Source organism: Pygocentrus nattereri, chromosome 17 (assembly GCF_015220715.1).
Source record: "Pygocentrus nattereri isolate fPygNat1 chromosome 17, fPygNat1.pri, whole genome shotgun sequence".
Classification (NCBI taxonomy): Eukaryota; Metazoa; Chordata; class Actinopteri; order Characiformes; family Serrasalmidae; genus Pygocentrus; species Pygocentrus nattereri.
In genome coordinates this window covers 22,526,158-22,543,167 of record NC_051227.1, presented here as the reverse complement: position 1 = coordinate 22,543,167, position 17,010 = coordinate 22,526,158, and the positions used below count along the sequence as shown (strand labels likewise).

Genomic DNA, 17,010 nt, shown 5'->3' with positions numbered 1-17,010 from the left:
ATACCATATATCTCTTTTTTTAACCATGTTACTTCAGGGGCCCAAGTGCGGTTCTTCTAAGTCATAACTCAAAGAACCTTCTTTAAAATCTCTTTAAAAGTGTATATGGTAGACATGCCTAACCTCCAAGCGACAAGAAAATGTATATACATAGGAATGAGAGATGACCACACCCTCACCACAAGCATGCTCTTCACAAATCCTTACACACATCACCATCTGTCAATAACCCCCTACTGCCCCCCCAAAGCGTACACACACACACACACACACACACACACACACACACACAAATTTAAGCTATTCGCTACTCCATACATTATTGAACACCACACAGGGGTCTTTGCATCACATGAAGGGGCAGTGGGGGATCAGCCCCCCTTTTTGCACCAGTAGCGGTGAACTTTTGGAGGTTAGCGCCCCAGGCCGGCCAAGGACAAGCGTCAGGTCTGCTGAACTCCTGCTAATGAAGGCAGCTCAAGCTGCTAAACAGCATGGGGAGAGTGTCATACGCATACATTACAATGCATCAGTGTCTTCTTCAGGCCAGGGGGCTTCTCTTCAGCCCACCTGGTCCCTCGTGTCTGCTAAAAGACACACACATCCATCCACAGACGTATGCACAAATTCAAGTGCATAGAAAGGGGGGAGGGCTTGTAGAAATGCTAATGCTTTTCCATATAAGATCAAAAGATGAATTGATATCAATGGTTTATTCTATTTATCTCAACATGACACTGTGCTGATTACCAGTGTAATCTTCAGGATTGCGGGTTAGTGGCATGTAATGCTACAAGAAAAGATTATACACAGCAGCTAGTAAGGATATAAAACTACACACAATACTACATGCATTGCACCTTAAAATTGCTGTTAATTCACAGCAGTTATTTTACAGTAAAATACTGGTTTGTTATTTTACAGAATCACACTGCCATTTAGAGTGATGCACTGGTTTACTGTAACATACCAGATAACACTATTTACAGTGATGTACTAGCAGTAAACTACTGTAAACTTTATGGTTATTTTTACCAATGTACATTTTCTATATAGGAGTAAAATAGAAAGTACCATCTTGTATTGCTTATATTATATACATTCATATGTAGTGCTTCACACCTATGACTTTGTGTGTCCTTGTTTGGCCAAAGATAAATATTTATATTATTTATATTTGTGATGTAAAATTCTGCATTGCAGCATTATACCCCTCAGCCTCAGTGATCCGACAGAATTCAACTGTTTTCATGTTTGTGTTCATCAGTGTTCCCTCACTACAATACCCAGCATCCATTATGCAAATGCATCCTACAATCATAGAGACAGAACGCATTTAGGCCACGTCCACGCCGTGGGGGGAAGAGCTCTGCACACTTCACTGATTTGCACACTTCTTTTTGCTGGTTTTAAACAAAAAATGCAAATATGCCAAAAAGCTGTTGTGTGGTGGGTTGCAGGATAAATAAGATTAATAACTGGAATTAAAACGGGGTCAAAAAGACATCGTAGTTGGCTTAAAGCTGTCAACAGACAAGAGGGCTCCCTAGCCACAGGGACTTTATGGAAACCTGATAGCATCCATGCTTATGTTGAAAAGCTCTCTGTTTAAGAACTTCAGTAAAAATTGGTATCCAATTCCCCAGATACATTAGTTTAGCTGGTTAGTTAGACTGTCTAGATTCTAGCAATGTTAGTATGCTCTAGGTAAGCTTGCTCGCTAGCTAGCTAGCTAACAATGAGGGTAATGGAAACAGTAGCTCTAATAATACAACTTCATTTAGTTTATTCACATTGATACAGAACAAAGAGGATATTGACAGTAGTGCTAATATGCAGCCCAATATTAGGCTATAGATGAGCATTTTGATCACAATGTTAGCTAACAGTAGCTGCCTAGATGACAATATTGATTAGCTTAGCCTACCTGGTGATATAATTAGGTTAAAATAGGTGACAGCTGACTGCTCTGTGAGGTCATTTTTCCACCCTGGTTTCTCTATATTTCTGGCCCTTTCATTGGACAGAAAGGTACTGAAATAGGCTGGTGCTGACATTTTATGTTAAAGCTGCTTCAAAACACGATGTTGTGCAATTTCCCATTCACTGTCTTTTAAACTTCGCCAAATGTTCACGCCCATGAGAGGTGTGGTTTCCCTCCGATGTCGCAATGCGCTACGTCTCTATTGTAAATCAACCAATCTGTAGCATCAACAAATCCTGACTGCTAGCCTAGCAGTTGATCAATAAGCTAATAAATACAACATAGGTTGCATTTGTGCAACTCTTTTCTCAGTGGTTGAACACAATTGTACAGAAAACTGTGATTATATCTTTATTCAGTGCAAAAAGGGCACCAGTTTTTACCTTTTCATCCAGAGAATAAAAACTAATCTGAGGTTAGATATTCAGAGTTTCATTCTATATTGCTGTACATCCATTTGTAACTTTCTTAGATCTAAAAAAGTTTTTGAGGAGAGTAACTGCTGGCGTCCAGTGGAAAATACATTTTTATTTCTCTAATAATTGTAGTATTAATCATAATATTGCACTGATATTTATTGTATGTGTAAGACCCACCACCAACAATGCACCTCATCAAAAAAGGAAAAAAAATCTTGAAAGTGGTCTTATGTGTTTTGCAGTGAATTCCTTCATATCTTGATAACCAGTTAGCTAATTTTAGCAATTAGCATGTTGTCCTCCTCACCTGATGAGATATTTCTGCTATTTCAGTGATCCATACTGTCTACTTTATTGATTTTCAAGTTGTTGTATGTTAGCTATCTGGCCTCTTTCACTCAGAGATGAAAGCTAGAGAGAAATAATGCCTAAGGACACTGAACGCTTTCTCAGTGTGGCTCTGTGTACTGCTCACCTGTATTTTGAAAAGAGATAGAGATAGAACAGCAGAGAGAGAGAGAGAGAGAGAGAGAGGAAGGGAGAGAGAGGAAGGGAGAGAGAGGAAGGGAGAGAGAGAGCTCAGACAGGAATGCAATTGTTTTCAGGTCAGTGAGCCTGTGAGCTGCAAGCATAAGCAGATGAAAGAGGGCAAGAAAAAAAGAGAAAGAAAGATCACGGATGAGTGTGATGTATGTAATAAAGATACAGAAGAAGATGTGGGAGAGAAGTGCTAATAGACATATATACACAATGTAAATTAATCATCAGGCTTTAAGACAGTCCAGCTGTGTGTCCCGTTATTCTTACTGGCATCATTCTCTTTTCCAATCATCTACGTGGCTGTAACAACTGTTAAAAATGAGCCTCCGTAAGTTTTTGTTGTTCATATTTATATAGTTGCCAGATGTGTTCGGGCAAGGGTTTCAAATTACCAACCATCTTGACAGACATAACTGAAATGTATTATTAATTATCGCTTGCAAACCATTTTTGACATTCATTTTTAGTCTTTCTGTAGCCACATATTTACATGTGTTGGGAAAATTTGCTTTACCCATCAGGTACACAAAATCAACTTAGGCTGATGTTGAAGTTGTTAAAAGAACAAACAGAGAAAGACGAACCATTCAAACAGAAAGAGGAGCACTGCACACTGAGCGTGAATGACTAATTTAGCTTTTATTCTAGTTTATACCGATAGTTCATTAAATCTGCCATCATGGATTCATAGGGGCACACACATCATGTCAGAATTGAGAAATTAATATGGAATTATCAAACAGTTTGACAGAGAGTGCAGAATTAAACCACTGTTTAACCGCTATCACAATAAAAGTCCCATATAGTTATATTGTTAAACATAAATTTACATGATTTTATTAAAAACTATATATTTATACCATCGCTACTATCACCACTACTACTACTACTACTACTGCTGCTGCTAATAATAATAATAATAATAATAATAATACATTCTTCTTCTTATTATTATTACTGTTATTATTATTAGTAGTAGTAGGAGCAGTAATATAAGTAAGTGTGGATTGTTGTGACATATACAAAAATATTTCTAATAAATGGTGACTAAGATGTGCTTAATGTTAATTACTGGTATATTAATAATATTAAGTTTAAAGTCATACATGGAAAATTATTTTGTTTATTTAGGTTTATTTGTGTAAGTTTGTTTAGTTTACAATGTTAAAATACTAGATGTATTGCTTAATAAAGTTAAAATTACTGTAGGTGACCTCCTAACATGACGTTCTACAAGTTCTCACCACACCCACCCGTTCCTCTCTTTTCTCTTCTCTATTCCATATAGAATAAGAAAGATCAATGTGTAGAAACACTTGAACCTTCCAAGACAAATCAAAAGTTACCTGCATCTTATCAAAATAAAAAGCATATTGGTGGTATTAGACGGTAAACAGGTATACGGGATCTACTGTTGATTGTCATTCATTCAGTCATTATGTCTGCCAGAGTGTTCTGACTCTACACATTGCACATCATAAAGATGTATAATAAAACCTCAAACAAACCGCATCAAGAAGCTGCTCAGTGTTAACAGCCTCTTGTGGAGCCTCTATGATGGAAACTCAGACCTTATTCACATCATTTTATTGTGACATTTCTGCTCCAAAGGTGGTTCACATTTCTGAAAAGTGCTATTGAGTGCTGACATTTTTCTAAATACATGGCATTTGGCATAATTCACAACATGGTACCAACACAAATACTGGCAGAAATACTGTATTTACAAATATGATATTGACTTTCTGTTAGTTTTTATTATATTAAGCTTTTCTACACCAAATAAAAAAGAAAATATCGCTGTTGTCAACATGTTGTCGCCAAAAATCTCCATTTTTGACATTTTTGTTTTTTGACATAATTTGAAAAGGCGTGTTGCCCTTTGCATTGTGTGTAAATGTCATGATGAAAGGACAGAAAGAAATGGCCAAAAATGGCTTGGAAAAAAGTCTGGTTCCATTGACTTACATTAAAAGTAACAAGTTTTTTCCTTCTGTAAAGTTTTCATTGTGGAGATACAAGGTTTTGTTCTCACAACAGCGATATGTTTATTTACATTAAGAACATCTCAAAAACTAGGTGTTCCTAAACCTTTGACAGCGTTTATGCAAATGTCTCTCAAAATGCATGAAACATACTTTGTAATATCTTCTGCATGGAAGCAAGGCAAATGAATGCTATTCCCCCCAGAACAGCATGCACCCACCACTCATGTTCATTTGCCTGAGCCAATGGCCTTTGTTATCCTCATAGCCCATCAATACTACAGCATGGAGCCATTAGATGTATCATTTCCATTTGCTTCAGTTCGCTCTGGTTATGACCTGCCTCTGGTTCATCTTGCCTATTTAAGGGATTAGGATAATGGAGGGAGAATTCCAATTCCAGCCACACTCACACAGACAAGGAGAGGAGTTATGGGCCAATCTAAGCGTGTGCACAAAGGTCATCAATAACACAGACGGCTGTTTGAGCTGGAATTAAACAAGCCTGCTTTTGTTTGAAGGGCCACTTAGGTTATGATTTAAAATTTAATGTGTGCTTTGCTATGTGCATCTATTTTTTTACGATCTATGGAAAGTGGATAGAATGTTGCCAACAAGCTACACACACATATGTTACAATATTAGTGTTCAGCAAACAACAAAAACTTGCAGGGACAGAGAGAACACATGGAGGCAATACATTTCCCAGAGATAACTATAAATCTCCCCTCCAGAAAAATGTATATATAGATATATATATATATATATATATGCCATAGATCACATATATAATACAATGGGCAGAAATCGTCACGTTACATTATGCTATGATCTATTAGGAAAAGCTAGAGCATTGGATGCTTAATTCGCACCTTGGATAAGTCCCTGAAGTTGCCTGGCACTGTGAGGTCCAGTTCCTCTGACTCATAGTTGGTGAGGACCCAGGGGAAGACAGGATACTGGTTGAGGTCATTGTATGTCCGTCCTAGACACAAAGAGAGAGTAAAGTGAAGATCTAAGGTGGAAAAGAAGTGAAGAGAAATGTAGGTGCTACACAGCTTGGAAACATCACATGTGGTGATGTTTCCAAGCTGTGTGATGTGTTCTCAAGCTGTTCATTATTCCTTAAAGCGATAGTCTTGTGAATAATCATAATTTCAAATATTTCCCAATTTCTTTTCAAACTTTTTATCCCAAATGAAATAAAAGACATGTTTGGTCTCCAAAAAATGGTCAGGTCTCTCTTTGGTTATTCTCTCTTTATCCCTCAGAATTAAATATGTTTATATATTTAAAAGGCAGTCTAGAGCTGAAACACTCCTTATAACTTTAACGTGAATGGGCAGGGATAAACTCCTGAATAGGTTTAATAGTAAGTCACTATTTTGTTTTGTAAGTCACTCTGGATAAGATCGTCTGCTAAATGCTGTAAATGTAAATGTAACAGAAAAATACATAATGTAGCACATACATAACAAGAATACATTTAAAACAGGCTGTTTTGACAGCTTAATTTCCACATATGAATCACATGGAATAGTCAGTGAATGGTACATTTTTTTGACGCTTTAACAATATTTGCATACTGTATTAAACTCTTTATTTTGAAAGGTGATAGGGAAATTTGGTTTTCAATGATATGGGTGCATTAACATGACTGCTACTACTGTTTATAGCAGTGGTCACCAACCTTGGTCCCATAGACCACAACTGCTCCAACCAAATTAACTTCTTTAGATAGGCTAGATCAGATGCATGGGTGGAAAAGCATTCTAGATGCGAGGAACAAAAGTAGACCTCCAGGAGAAGGTTGGTGACCACTGGTTTATAGTTCGCTTTGTCCATTTTAATAGATAACAGCAGAACATACAGTGTCAAAAACCACATAAATTGAGATTGCTTAACAGCTTAACGGGGTTTGAGGCAATCATTTAGGCACGTAGTTTAGACTAAAAACTAGTTCAAACTTTTTCATTTGGCCAAACTATTACAGTAAGGCAGGGGTCACCAACCCTCCTCCTGGAGATCTACCTTCATGCATGTTTAGATCCAACCTGAGTCCAACATGCAGCTCCCCTTTTACCTAATGCTAATGCAGGTGATCCAGCCTATCAAGAACTTCTGAAGAAGTTAATTAATTGGAGCATGTCTGGCAGACTGTGGTTCAAACTAGACTGTGCAGAAAGGTAGATCTCCAGGACCAGGTTTGCTGACCACTGTGTTAAGATGCTGAAAAGAAGGTCAATGTGCAAAGCTCAGTGCAGTAGCAGATCTGGTAAAAAACTGTAATGAAAGTAGTAGAAATATTCTCAGTAATACTGATCATGACATCCAAATCAAATCTATATTTTCTTTGTTATTATATCACCAACACAGAAGAAGATGCAGAAAACATTGTGTGTACGTGCAAATGCTCTTTTATTTTCAACAGGCACTTAAACTGGCAGCGGGAAATGCCCAGCCCAGCACTGTCCAAACATAAAACCAGTAAGGGGGCAACATGGGAGGACACGATATGTGGAGGGTGGACAAACCCACACGCAAAGCCCACCCACCACAGACACAGTATATCAAGTAACAATTACAGGACAACAGTCTGTTTTTTAGCTGAGAGCGTGGAGCGCTACTCTAGAGCCACTTTGCATGGCCACTCCCCCCAAGCTCCTCCTGCAGCACGGAGCATGAGGTGGACATCACAATATTTTGGTAAAGGACACTATACATCAGCATGACTAGTGGCTATTCAAGGATTAATCTTCCGTTACTTGTTAGCTACATCAGCCTCAGAACTAAAGAAGGAAGCATGTGTTGTCTGATTAATATAACAGTAAGAGGGGAAACTGTGTAAAGTTGATTTTTAAATGAACTCCTCCTCATTTGTGTGGAAATATAGAAGGAGGGCTCCCAGGTCTTCCTGACTATCTGTGATAATAGAGTGTTCAGGCAGATTTTGGTTTGGCTGTCTTTAGTGCCTCACTGCTTAATTACTATATCATAATGTGAGCTTACATAAAGTTCAGTGGTTTGACTATTTTAAGGTTTATAGAAGTCACATTGGTCACTCAGTCTGGCAGTAATTATAGGCATTCAAATTATTCTAGGGGTGGTGACACTGTCCCATCTCTGCTCCTCCCTCATCACCACTAGGTCTCGCTTCTGACTGGACACATGGAGCAGTGATGTAGCCATGGAGACCCGTAAGAACTGTCCCTGATGGTGCCCATATGCAGTACTCTCACTCTCCTTTTCTCTCTCTTAATCTCTCTTCCCTCCCTCTTCCCCCATTCTTTCTCTCTCACCCTCTCTCCCTCTTTATCTTCCTAACTTCCCTTTTTCTCTCTCCCTTTCTTGCTGTCTCCCTTTTATCTCTCTTTTGCCTTCTCTCCCTCTTCCTTTCTCTCTCTCATCCCCTTTCTGTCTTGCTCTGTCGCTTTCTTTTTTCTCTTACCTTTCTTTCTCTCTCTCTCAGTTTACCTCCCTCTCCCCTCTTTCTGTTCTGTCTTGATCTCCTTTTCCCTATTTCTCTTTCTCTCCCTCTTTCTATCCTTTCATCTTTCTATCATTTTCTCTTTCTCTCACTCACATTGTTTTTTCTTCCCTTTCATCTATTTACTTTTTATTTGTCTCTTTCTCTCTCTCCCCTTCCCCTAGTGCTGCCTCTCTCTCTCCTTTCCTGTTCTGTTTCCCTTTTTCTCTCTCCCCTTTCTGCATTGCTCTCTATTGCTTTCTCACTTTTATTCTCTCACCTTCTTTTCTCTCTTTTTAACAAATTTTATCTACCCATCCCCCTCCCTCATCCTTTTCTCCAATCCCTCCCTTCTTTTATTTCTCTCTCTCTCTCTTTCTATCTCTATCCCCCTCTTTCTCACTCTCTCCCTGTTCTCTTTCTCTCTCTCCCTGCTCTTTCTCTCTCTCTCTCTTTCCCTCTCTCTCTTTCTCTCTTTCTCACTCTCTCACTCTCTCCCTGCTCTCTCTCTCTTTCTCCCTGTTTTCTCTCTCTCTCTCTCTCTCTCTCTCTCTCTCTCTCTCTCACACACTTTCTCTCTCTCCTCGCCCTCTTGGTGTTTTTTCTCTCTGCGTAGCAGTAATATGAGTTTCAGATGGCAGAAACTGTCACTAGAGAGGCAGTCATGAGAAAAGCAGCTATAAAATTGTTCAGTTCTCTTCGAAATGCCATGTCCCCACAAGTCCTCCCTAATTTCCCTCAGAAGTGGAAAAGCCTTCATTGAGTGTGATGTGTACCACTTATCAAAGGCCAGAGACACACACTCACAACTCCGACTACAAAGAGAATCCTCCTTTCATAAAGAATGCAGTCATCTCCTATATAGGATCCTGCATTTGAAATAAATGGGAAAGCCTCGCCTGGAAAACAAAGAGCCAGCTACTGGAGGCAAGGAAGACATGCGCTCATGAATTCGAGGGGAAGTATCAACTACGAAAGCAAACTTTTAAATGATGTTTTGCACAGAAAATGTTTTGATTTGTCAACAGAAAAGTTTCCAGCATCTTCTAGCTCCCTCTGTGTGCGTAAACAATGGCCAAAGTCAGCCAGTATGTTGAGGACGCCACTCAGGCTCGTTCCTGAAGCTGATATATGGGACCTCTCAGAGACAGTGGAGCAATTTTCTTCTTTAAGGTACCATTATTTAGACATGGCAGCTAGCAGAAAGCTGGAATCTTCCCAGGAGCTCCTTACTTCTCACTCATCTTCTTCATGTTGTGCTTATGGCTTACTTCTGAACATCAGGCAACTTGTTATGCTACTCTACCATTTTGCCCACTTACAGAGGCCCCATTACTTACAGATCCATCAATCAGGGCATGCTTTTAGGATAGCAGTGGGCAACCCTGGCCTGAATACCAGGTTCTTTCATACATCTTCAAAATGAGACATTCTACATTCTGTTTTATTTTAACCCTAGCTCCCCCATGACTTACATGCTTTGTAATTTGAATTATTTTTCACTCATGGTTCATTAAAACAAGCAGAGCTGTCATGCCAAATGTGTGGATTCTAACCTGTCAATTGATATCACACTTGTTTTTCCATCCTTTTGTCATTCTCTGACATCAAAACAGTCAGAAAACAACTGTACAGCATAGTAAGTCCCATTAACACAAACGTAAATGTAATTGTTATCTAATTACCATGTAATAATTATGCAATTACACAAAACTATCTGAAAATATTTAAAAATTCTCTCTTAAAGTAATAGCAAAAACAAATGTACACAATTTACCCCATAATTAGCCAAAGCACAATGGCCATTTGAAGATTGCTTTGTTTGTTCTCCATTGGAGCTATGAGGCTAACGTAAGCTTAAACCTCATTTATCTACTTGCCTAAATCATCACCCACTTATCTCAAACCAAACTGTTCATGAATCTTGAACAGACTTTATTATGTGGTTATGAAATAGTACATTAGCATGAGGCAGTAGTGGCTTTCTCATAGTCTTTTAGTCAGTAATTTTGCTCATTTTTATAGACAGTAGTAAGTCACACTATTTCTTTTACCACATTTACTGGAAAAACGTGATTCCATGCTATGAGTGGAGCTGAATAAATTGGGCTCCCTGGTATTTGGCTATCTACAACTGAAAGCCAAACAGTTCACCAAAAGCAGCTGACACTAGCATGATTCCCATCCAAAACGTTTAGCCTCACATTCTTATCCAGTGTGACACACAGCTGGAGCCGCAGCATGAGATGAGAGTGTGGGATGAGGATAGTGTGTGTGGAGTGTTGAAAGGTTGATGAGAGGGTTTTCGGGCTAAGCTTGTCCCTCTCCTGCCATAATGGATGCAGATTACAGGCTGTGAAGGGGCGTGCGGCCTCATTACTAGACCCAACACAATTGATGCCTATTTATCTTGCTCTTAATTAGAAGGCAGTCATCACACATTTTGCATTCTCACTCCAAAATCATAAATCCAGGCAATTATGATAAGGGCTATTTAAAAATATATAAGTAACATTGATGTACTCTTGTGTTTTATAGTTTCCTTTTTAAATCAGTGTTCCAGGACAATTAAGATGTTTTTAACCCTAGGTCCTCTATGACATACATGCTCTACATATTTTGTTGAATTATTGTTAACTCATGGCTCATTGAAACAAGCAGAGAGGTCATGCCCAATGCGTGGGTTCTAACCTGTCAATTGATATCACACTTGTTTTTCCATCCTTTTGACATAAAGAGTCAGAAAACAACAGTGCAGCATATTTAGACACATTAATTAAAAAGGAATTACTATGTAATAATGATGTAATTACACAAAACTATACTGTAATACTGTAATAGATTGAGGCCCCTGGCTGACCTATCATTGGGAGACTGCAAATTGAATCCCCTGTACACAGTTCTCTATAGCAAAGAGTTCAAAAGGGCATAATTGGCCTCTCTAGAGTAGAAGAATAGCCTTTCTTGTCTCCCAATTAAGCTGATTGGCAGTTAGCATTCTCCTCTAAGCATGCTGAGTCCACAGTTCAAAAAGAAGACAGAGCTATCCAGTGGGTGAGAACTAGTCACGACTAAATCATGACCACAAAATACAACACGTATTAATTGAATGTATGCTGAAGCGACAAAACCTCCAGACATCTAAGGGTTAAACTAGCAGACCTGCAGTACATAGACACAATTTGGACTCCACCACAATAACCATAACCACTAACTGCATGGCCCAATGCTATTTTCCTGACAGCATAGCACTGATTCTGACCAAATCCCAGCGACCTTTCCTGATCGAGGTTAGCGTAACAGAAGAGACGAGGTTTGATTACCCAGGTTAAAGACACATGGAGCAGTGGGTCAAGCTGGACGGGAAGAGAGGGAGGAGGGCGAGCTGACAGGGCCTCAGCCCGGGCGCAGGATGTTAATAATGGCGAAATGGTGTTTAATTAGAATAACAGCGTCTCTGCATTAACACCCTCCACTCTGGCCTGTCTGCAAGCCGGCCTTCACTGACACTGCTGTCAGCTCTGGTCATTATCGCTCCAGCTTTTAATGAATTTTCTCCCTGTAGCCATCGTGCCTTACATCTAATTAGCTGACAATAATGTATCGAAGGCGCTCGAGAGTTAAATATAAATATGCATGAATGTGCAGTGAGGATGACACCTTTCAGTGTCAAAAGGAAGTGTGTGCAGGAGTTGCTCTCACATTTGGCTGGTTCAGATCTAAGACTCTGTAAGAGAACCTCTCAACTCTTCTGGCACACACACACGCACACACTCACACTCCCTAATTATCAAGAAATATCTGCAGCTCCTGCTCCACGTTAACAATGGAGCAAGTGAACAGCAGTGCAGAAACGGCTCCCTGAATCAAAGCAGGAAAATTTTGCACCTGACAACAACAACGCCTTCCTAAATAAATAATGAGGGGAAACACAGTCATTTTTACACTAGAGCTTCATGGCAATACAATAAAAAAATACTACACAGAGTGGGTGTGCACTCAGCGCATGGTGTAGATGGCAGCCTTCATGAAACTATGAAACTAGATACACCACGTGGAACTACAAACAAGATTACGACATGCAGACTGGAGTTTTGCTGAAGATATATACACTAATGAATAGGTGTTTTCCCCACATAGAACCACACCAGAGACTGATAATGAGCACTAAAACATAATTAAAGAAGTCTATGGCAAAAAACAAATGGTGTGCTGTTCTGCGTCAGGCAGACAGGTATGTGACAGGTGCGGTGTATCTGACATCAGTTAAAGCTGTGCCACGGTAATAGCACAGTCTTAGAGCAATGGCGTGATGCTAAGCATAAGAAAAAAAGTGTGAGTTTCTTTGACCCCACTTATATATTAAGTGCCTCTAATAACTGTGTAATTACACATTAACAATACATGTAATAACGATGTAAGTACTGTGATGCGTTCACTGTTACTAATGGAATATAGTAATACAGCTTATGCAAGTCAAATATTTTGTAATTAAACAGCCGTTTCTTGATTGTTGTAACTGTGTGATAGAGTGATGGTAATTGTAACGGGATGAACTGCTATTTTTCCAACAAAACCTTTCTGATTGTAATAGGAGGGATATAATTACCTACAATGTAAAAGTACTTGCATGTGATGCTTTCTCTTACAATCAGAGAAAAACAGCAGTTCAACATGTAAACATATGCGTGTACATAACTACCAAATTCTAGTTGTGTAAGTACATGAGTAATAACTGAAGCTAATACATGTGTATTTACTTTCACTGTACTATTTACACAATAATTAATGACAATATAAAATGAGTCTATTTTCCCTCTTGACCCTTTTGGCTAATGAGAGATTTGCTTAGGTAACTAACTATGTAATAAATCAAGTAAATGTATATCACTGCTGTCATGAGAAAACCTCGTATCTCTGAAATCATAAATTTACAGGGAATGAAAACACTTCATCCCAGGTTGAAGCCTAGTTACTCATGTGCTGTATGTTGCTATGATCGAATTCATAGATATTGCCTTCCCACCTGGCTTTTAAATGGCCTTTAAAGCAATAATGTCACCAGAGTATGCTGTACATTGATCATGGAGAACTATGGATAAGTCCATGAGCAGCAAACTAACAAAAGTAACAGCAAAATGGAGCTCAAGTTCCTCTCGAAAGCTCCCACTATATCAACAATTTACAAGCTGAATGAATGAGAGCGAGACACTACAATTACAAAGGAGTTCAAGCTACTGACTGTATATATGATGACTGTATATGATATATGCATTCACTGGCTGGAATACGTAGACAGTGTTGCTCTCACTGGAAGGCTACTGAATCATAGACTATTGAATTATTGAATCTGGCAATGATAAGGCTTATTTTGTCCACTCTTATATATAACAAGATATAACTATATATTTGTTAACTACAACAAAATGCACTGCGTTTTAATCCCTAAAATGGCCAAGGCCTACCAGCAGGCCCAAACTTCTATAACCTAAAAACAGCATAACCGGAGTGCATTTAAGTTCCTCTAGTTACTAAATAATAAGCCTTAGTATCTAATAAACCTGGGATTTTAAATGGAAAATCTTTCAATAGGGTCAAATTTGAGCAAATAATAGAAATATCATTAATCACAATTATGTACACAAAGCAATGTGATCAATCACAACTAATTATTTTACCTTTTATAGTCCTTGATGTTTTTTTCTGTTATTACAAAGTAAAAACCTGAAAGGTTTATTTTCCAAATTTCTATTTAACCATTAAAAATTAAATTTTCTAACAAAGTAAAAAGCAACTGTACAAATTATGTACAAAAAAGTGTACTTGCATGTACAAGTGCACTAACCTTACAACCATATTTGAACATTTTCCCATCACAAAAGAGCTCATCAAGTAAAATTATAACATTTATTTAATTACAGCTATCAGAAATGATATATTTCTTTCCTGATCACGATCTAATAATGATAACTAGCATAATCTCTGACCTGCAATGGTATTGAGGAACATCAGGTACTCGAAGTTGGAGATTTCTCGTCTCTGCCAGCGCTGGGTCATGTTGGAGGACTTGAAGAGCTGGCGTGGCGTGGCCAGAGAGATCCGCCTGCAAAACCACAGCTTCAGCACTTACATACTGCTGGAACATGTAGCTCCACATTTTCTGTCATTGCCTTTGGCTCATCTGTACTTGGCTCATTTCGTGAAGGACCAAAAAAGGGTTGTTTCAAGAAATGTGGACCAAATGTGAAGCAGTTTGGCCAGAAGAATGTCAGGAGAACACAAAGAGCTGCAGTCACATGCTGGCTTACACACACAAGGGTGCTACACACTTTACTGTAGGGAGTAATGAAAACATCACCAGGACAGAAAGAGCTGCTTTTCAGATGAGCAAAGTGCTAATGATCTCTTTTTGAAGAGAGTTCAAAACACATGCTGGGAGCATGAGTGAGAGATGCTAGAGAGCTTTTAGACTTAAGTTAGGGTCAAACCAGGCCTTTGTTCATTGTTAAGAGGCCAGTTCATTAAAAAACTGCCACTCAAAAGTTTGGAATCATCAAACAATTTTAGCTTCTTCATAGGAATCTGTAAAAGTGAAGAAATGTTTGATGATGACTAGAGATGTAGACAATTTCATAATAGCTACAAATAAATAAAAAATAAGAACTTCTAATAAAAATGAACATCCAGAATGCTTCATATTCAAAAAGTGTATAAATGAATAAATGTAAAGTCACACGTAAGCTGTGCTTGATTGTTACTTTGATGCAACATATAAATAATAGGTCCCTCTTTACATTGTCTCTAATAACTGCGTAGTTACATGTGAACAACATATGCAACAACAATGTATCTACTAATGATTTAGGCATTGTTACAGATGGATTGCAGGAGCCAACATTATGTAATTACACAAGTGTATCTTATTTGTAACAGCCTAATTCTCTCTCATGTAATTACACAAGGGTGATAATAAATGTAATTACACTTAGTATCCAGACTGGAACAGCACCCCCCCCCCCCCCCCCCCCAGAACTTTCAGCACTAAAAGTATGTAATAACAGACATTAAAACATCACTTACACTGTATCTGTCAGCTTTCCTAACAATTAGCTAGCATTGATGTTGCTAGTGCTGTGACACTGTAACCAGTTTTAGCTTTAAACCAGTCTGTAATGTGACAGTACAGCAGACGTCCCCTTATCTTCACTTTCATAACATTAATTAAATGTGTTGCATTTCCCCCCAAAGCAGTGTCTATATTACCACTGCATTATTACACAGAACCTACATAACAACTACACAGGAACTGACCACTTACTTTAAAGTGTAACTTTAACATTACACTTGTGTAATTACATGAGGCAAAACTGAAGCTGATACACATATGTAATTATATAGGCTGTACTTCTGTAAACCATCTGTAACACTGACTTAATCATCAGTAGATACAATGTTGTTGCATATGTTATTCATGTGTAACTACAGAGTTATTAGAGACACTTAATACAAAGCAGGACCTAATAATAAATGCTTACCAATCAAAACTGTGCTCTTAATGATAATGATCTTAATTTAGTCCAACAGTAAAGGAAGCCGTATGCATCGTTTATACAGTGATGGAAAGCATGGCACACTGAAAGCTTCAGTCTCACACGCTGACATATTTCAATGGGGCCAGGCTCCACACACTGTAACTTCTCTGGCATCAGATTTAAATGACTTTTAGGGGCCATCACCAAGTTCTCAGAATAGAGCGCTGGTGTGATGTTTGGTTCCATAGGGTTAATAAGGAGAGGTGATTCCAAACTTTTGAATGGTAGTGCATATCACACCTGCCATGTCACCTCAATAGCCTCAATAAGCTGTGACACCTCAGCACAGCATACAAACTTACATGTAGTGGCATATAATGAGAAATCAGAAATACAGAACCGTACTTCAGTCGATTTATAGTTTTATTATATTTTCATCATGGATACATTGACTTTGACACATTCTCCTAGACACTTTTTGCTACTTTTACTACGGTGTGTACAATGTTCTATGCTTGTCCATTGATTTGCTCTGTGAGATAAAAAGAGGTTTAAAGTAAGTTAAGTAAATAAATAAAACAACAAATTCGCAAACATGGCCAGGTATGGTTCTGCTTGGTAATACAATAAAGGATTTTGTCACGTGACTGTGTCTATGATGTATCTGTGCTGTCCTACTTGACAGTATTCCCCTCTGAGTGATCTATAGCCAGCCTAGAGCTCAGCTCTCCAGAGAAGAGATGAGCCAGTCCATAGTAATCAGGGCAAAATGCAACTGTAATACAATGAGTAGAAAGTAGAGTCTATGCTGTTGCTGTTATAGAACCGTTTGTGCTATATGAACTGAATGTTTTGTTCTCTGACATGCTGTATGTCCACTTGAGCTCTCTTACCTAGCCTGGGGGAGACCATAGCTTGTGCCTACACCCACACGAGGCAAACTGTAGACCACTTTCTTCACTGTGGGCTGATCAGGGAAGTTGAACATCACTGAGGCTGGAAAATAACGTTAGAATATCAGAACAGAATTCAATTTACTGTATCTCAAAACACATCTTGTAAATTCTCTCTACAGTGTATCTTG

The 17,010-nt window shown here is 38.6% G+C and overlaps 1 protein-coding gene across 5 annotated transcripts in view; it reads right to left on the bottom strand.

The window, feature by feature from the left end:
• Positions 1-17,010, bottom strand: part of nbeab (neurobeachin b) — a 481,645-nt gene that overhangs the window by 80,533 nt on the left and 384,102 nt on the right. For all 5 annotated transcript variants that reach the window (XM_037546398.1, XM_037546400.1, XM_037546401.1 and 2 more), the window contains 3 exons: positions 16,820-16,922; positions 14,382-14,497; positions 5,801-5,913 (listed from right to left, as the gene is read on the bottom strand). In XM_037546398.1, coding sequence (XP_037402295.1) covers positions 5,801-5,913; positions 14,382-14,497; positions 16,820-16,922 — 332 coding nt within the window. The remainder of the gene's footprint in view (positions 1-5,800; positions 5,914-14,381; positions 14,498-16,819; positions 16,923-17,010) is intronic.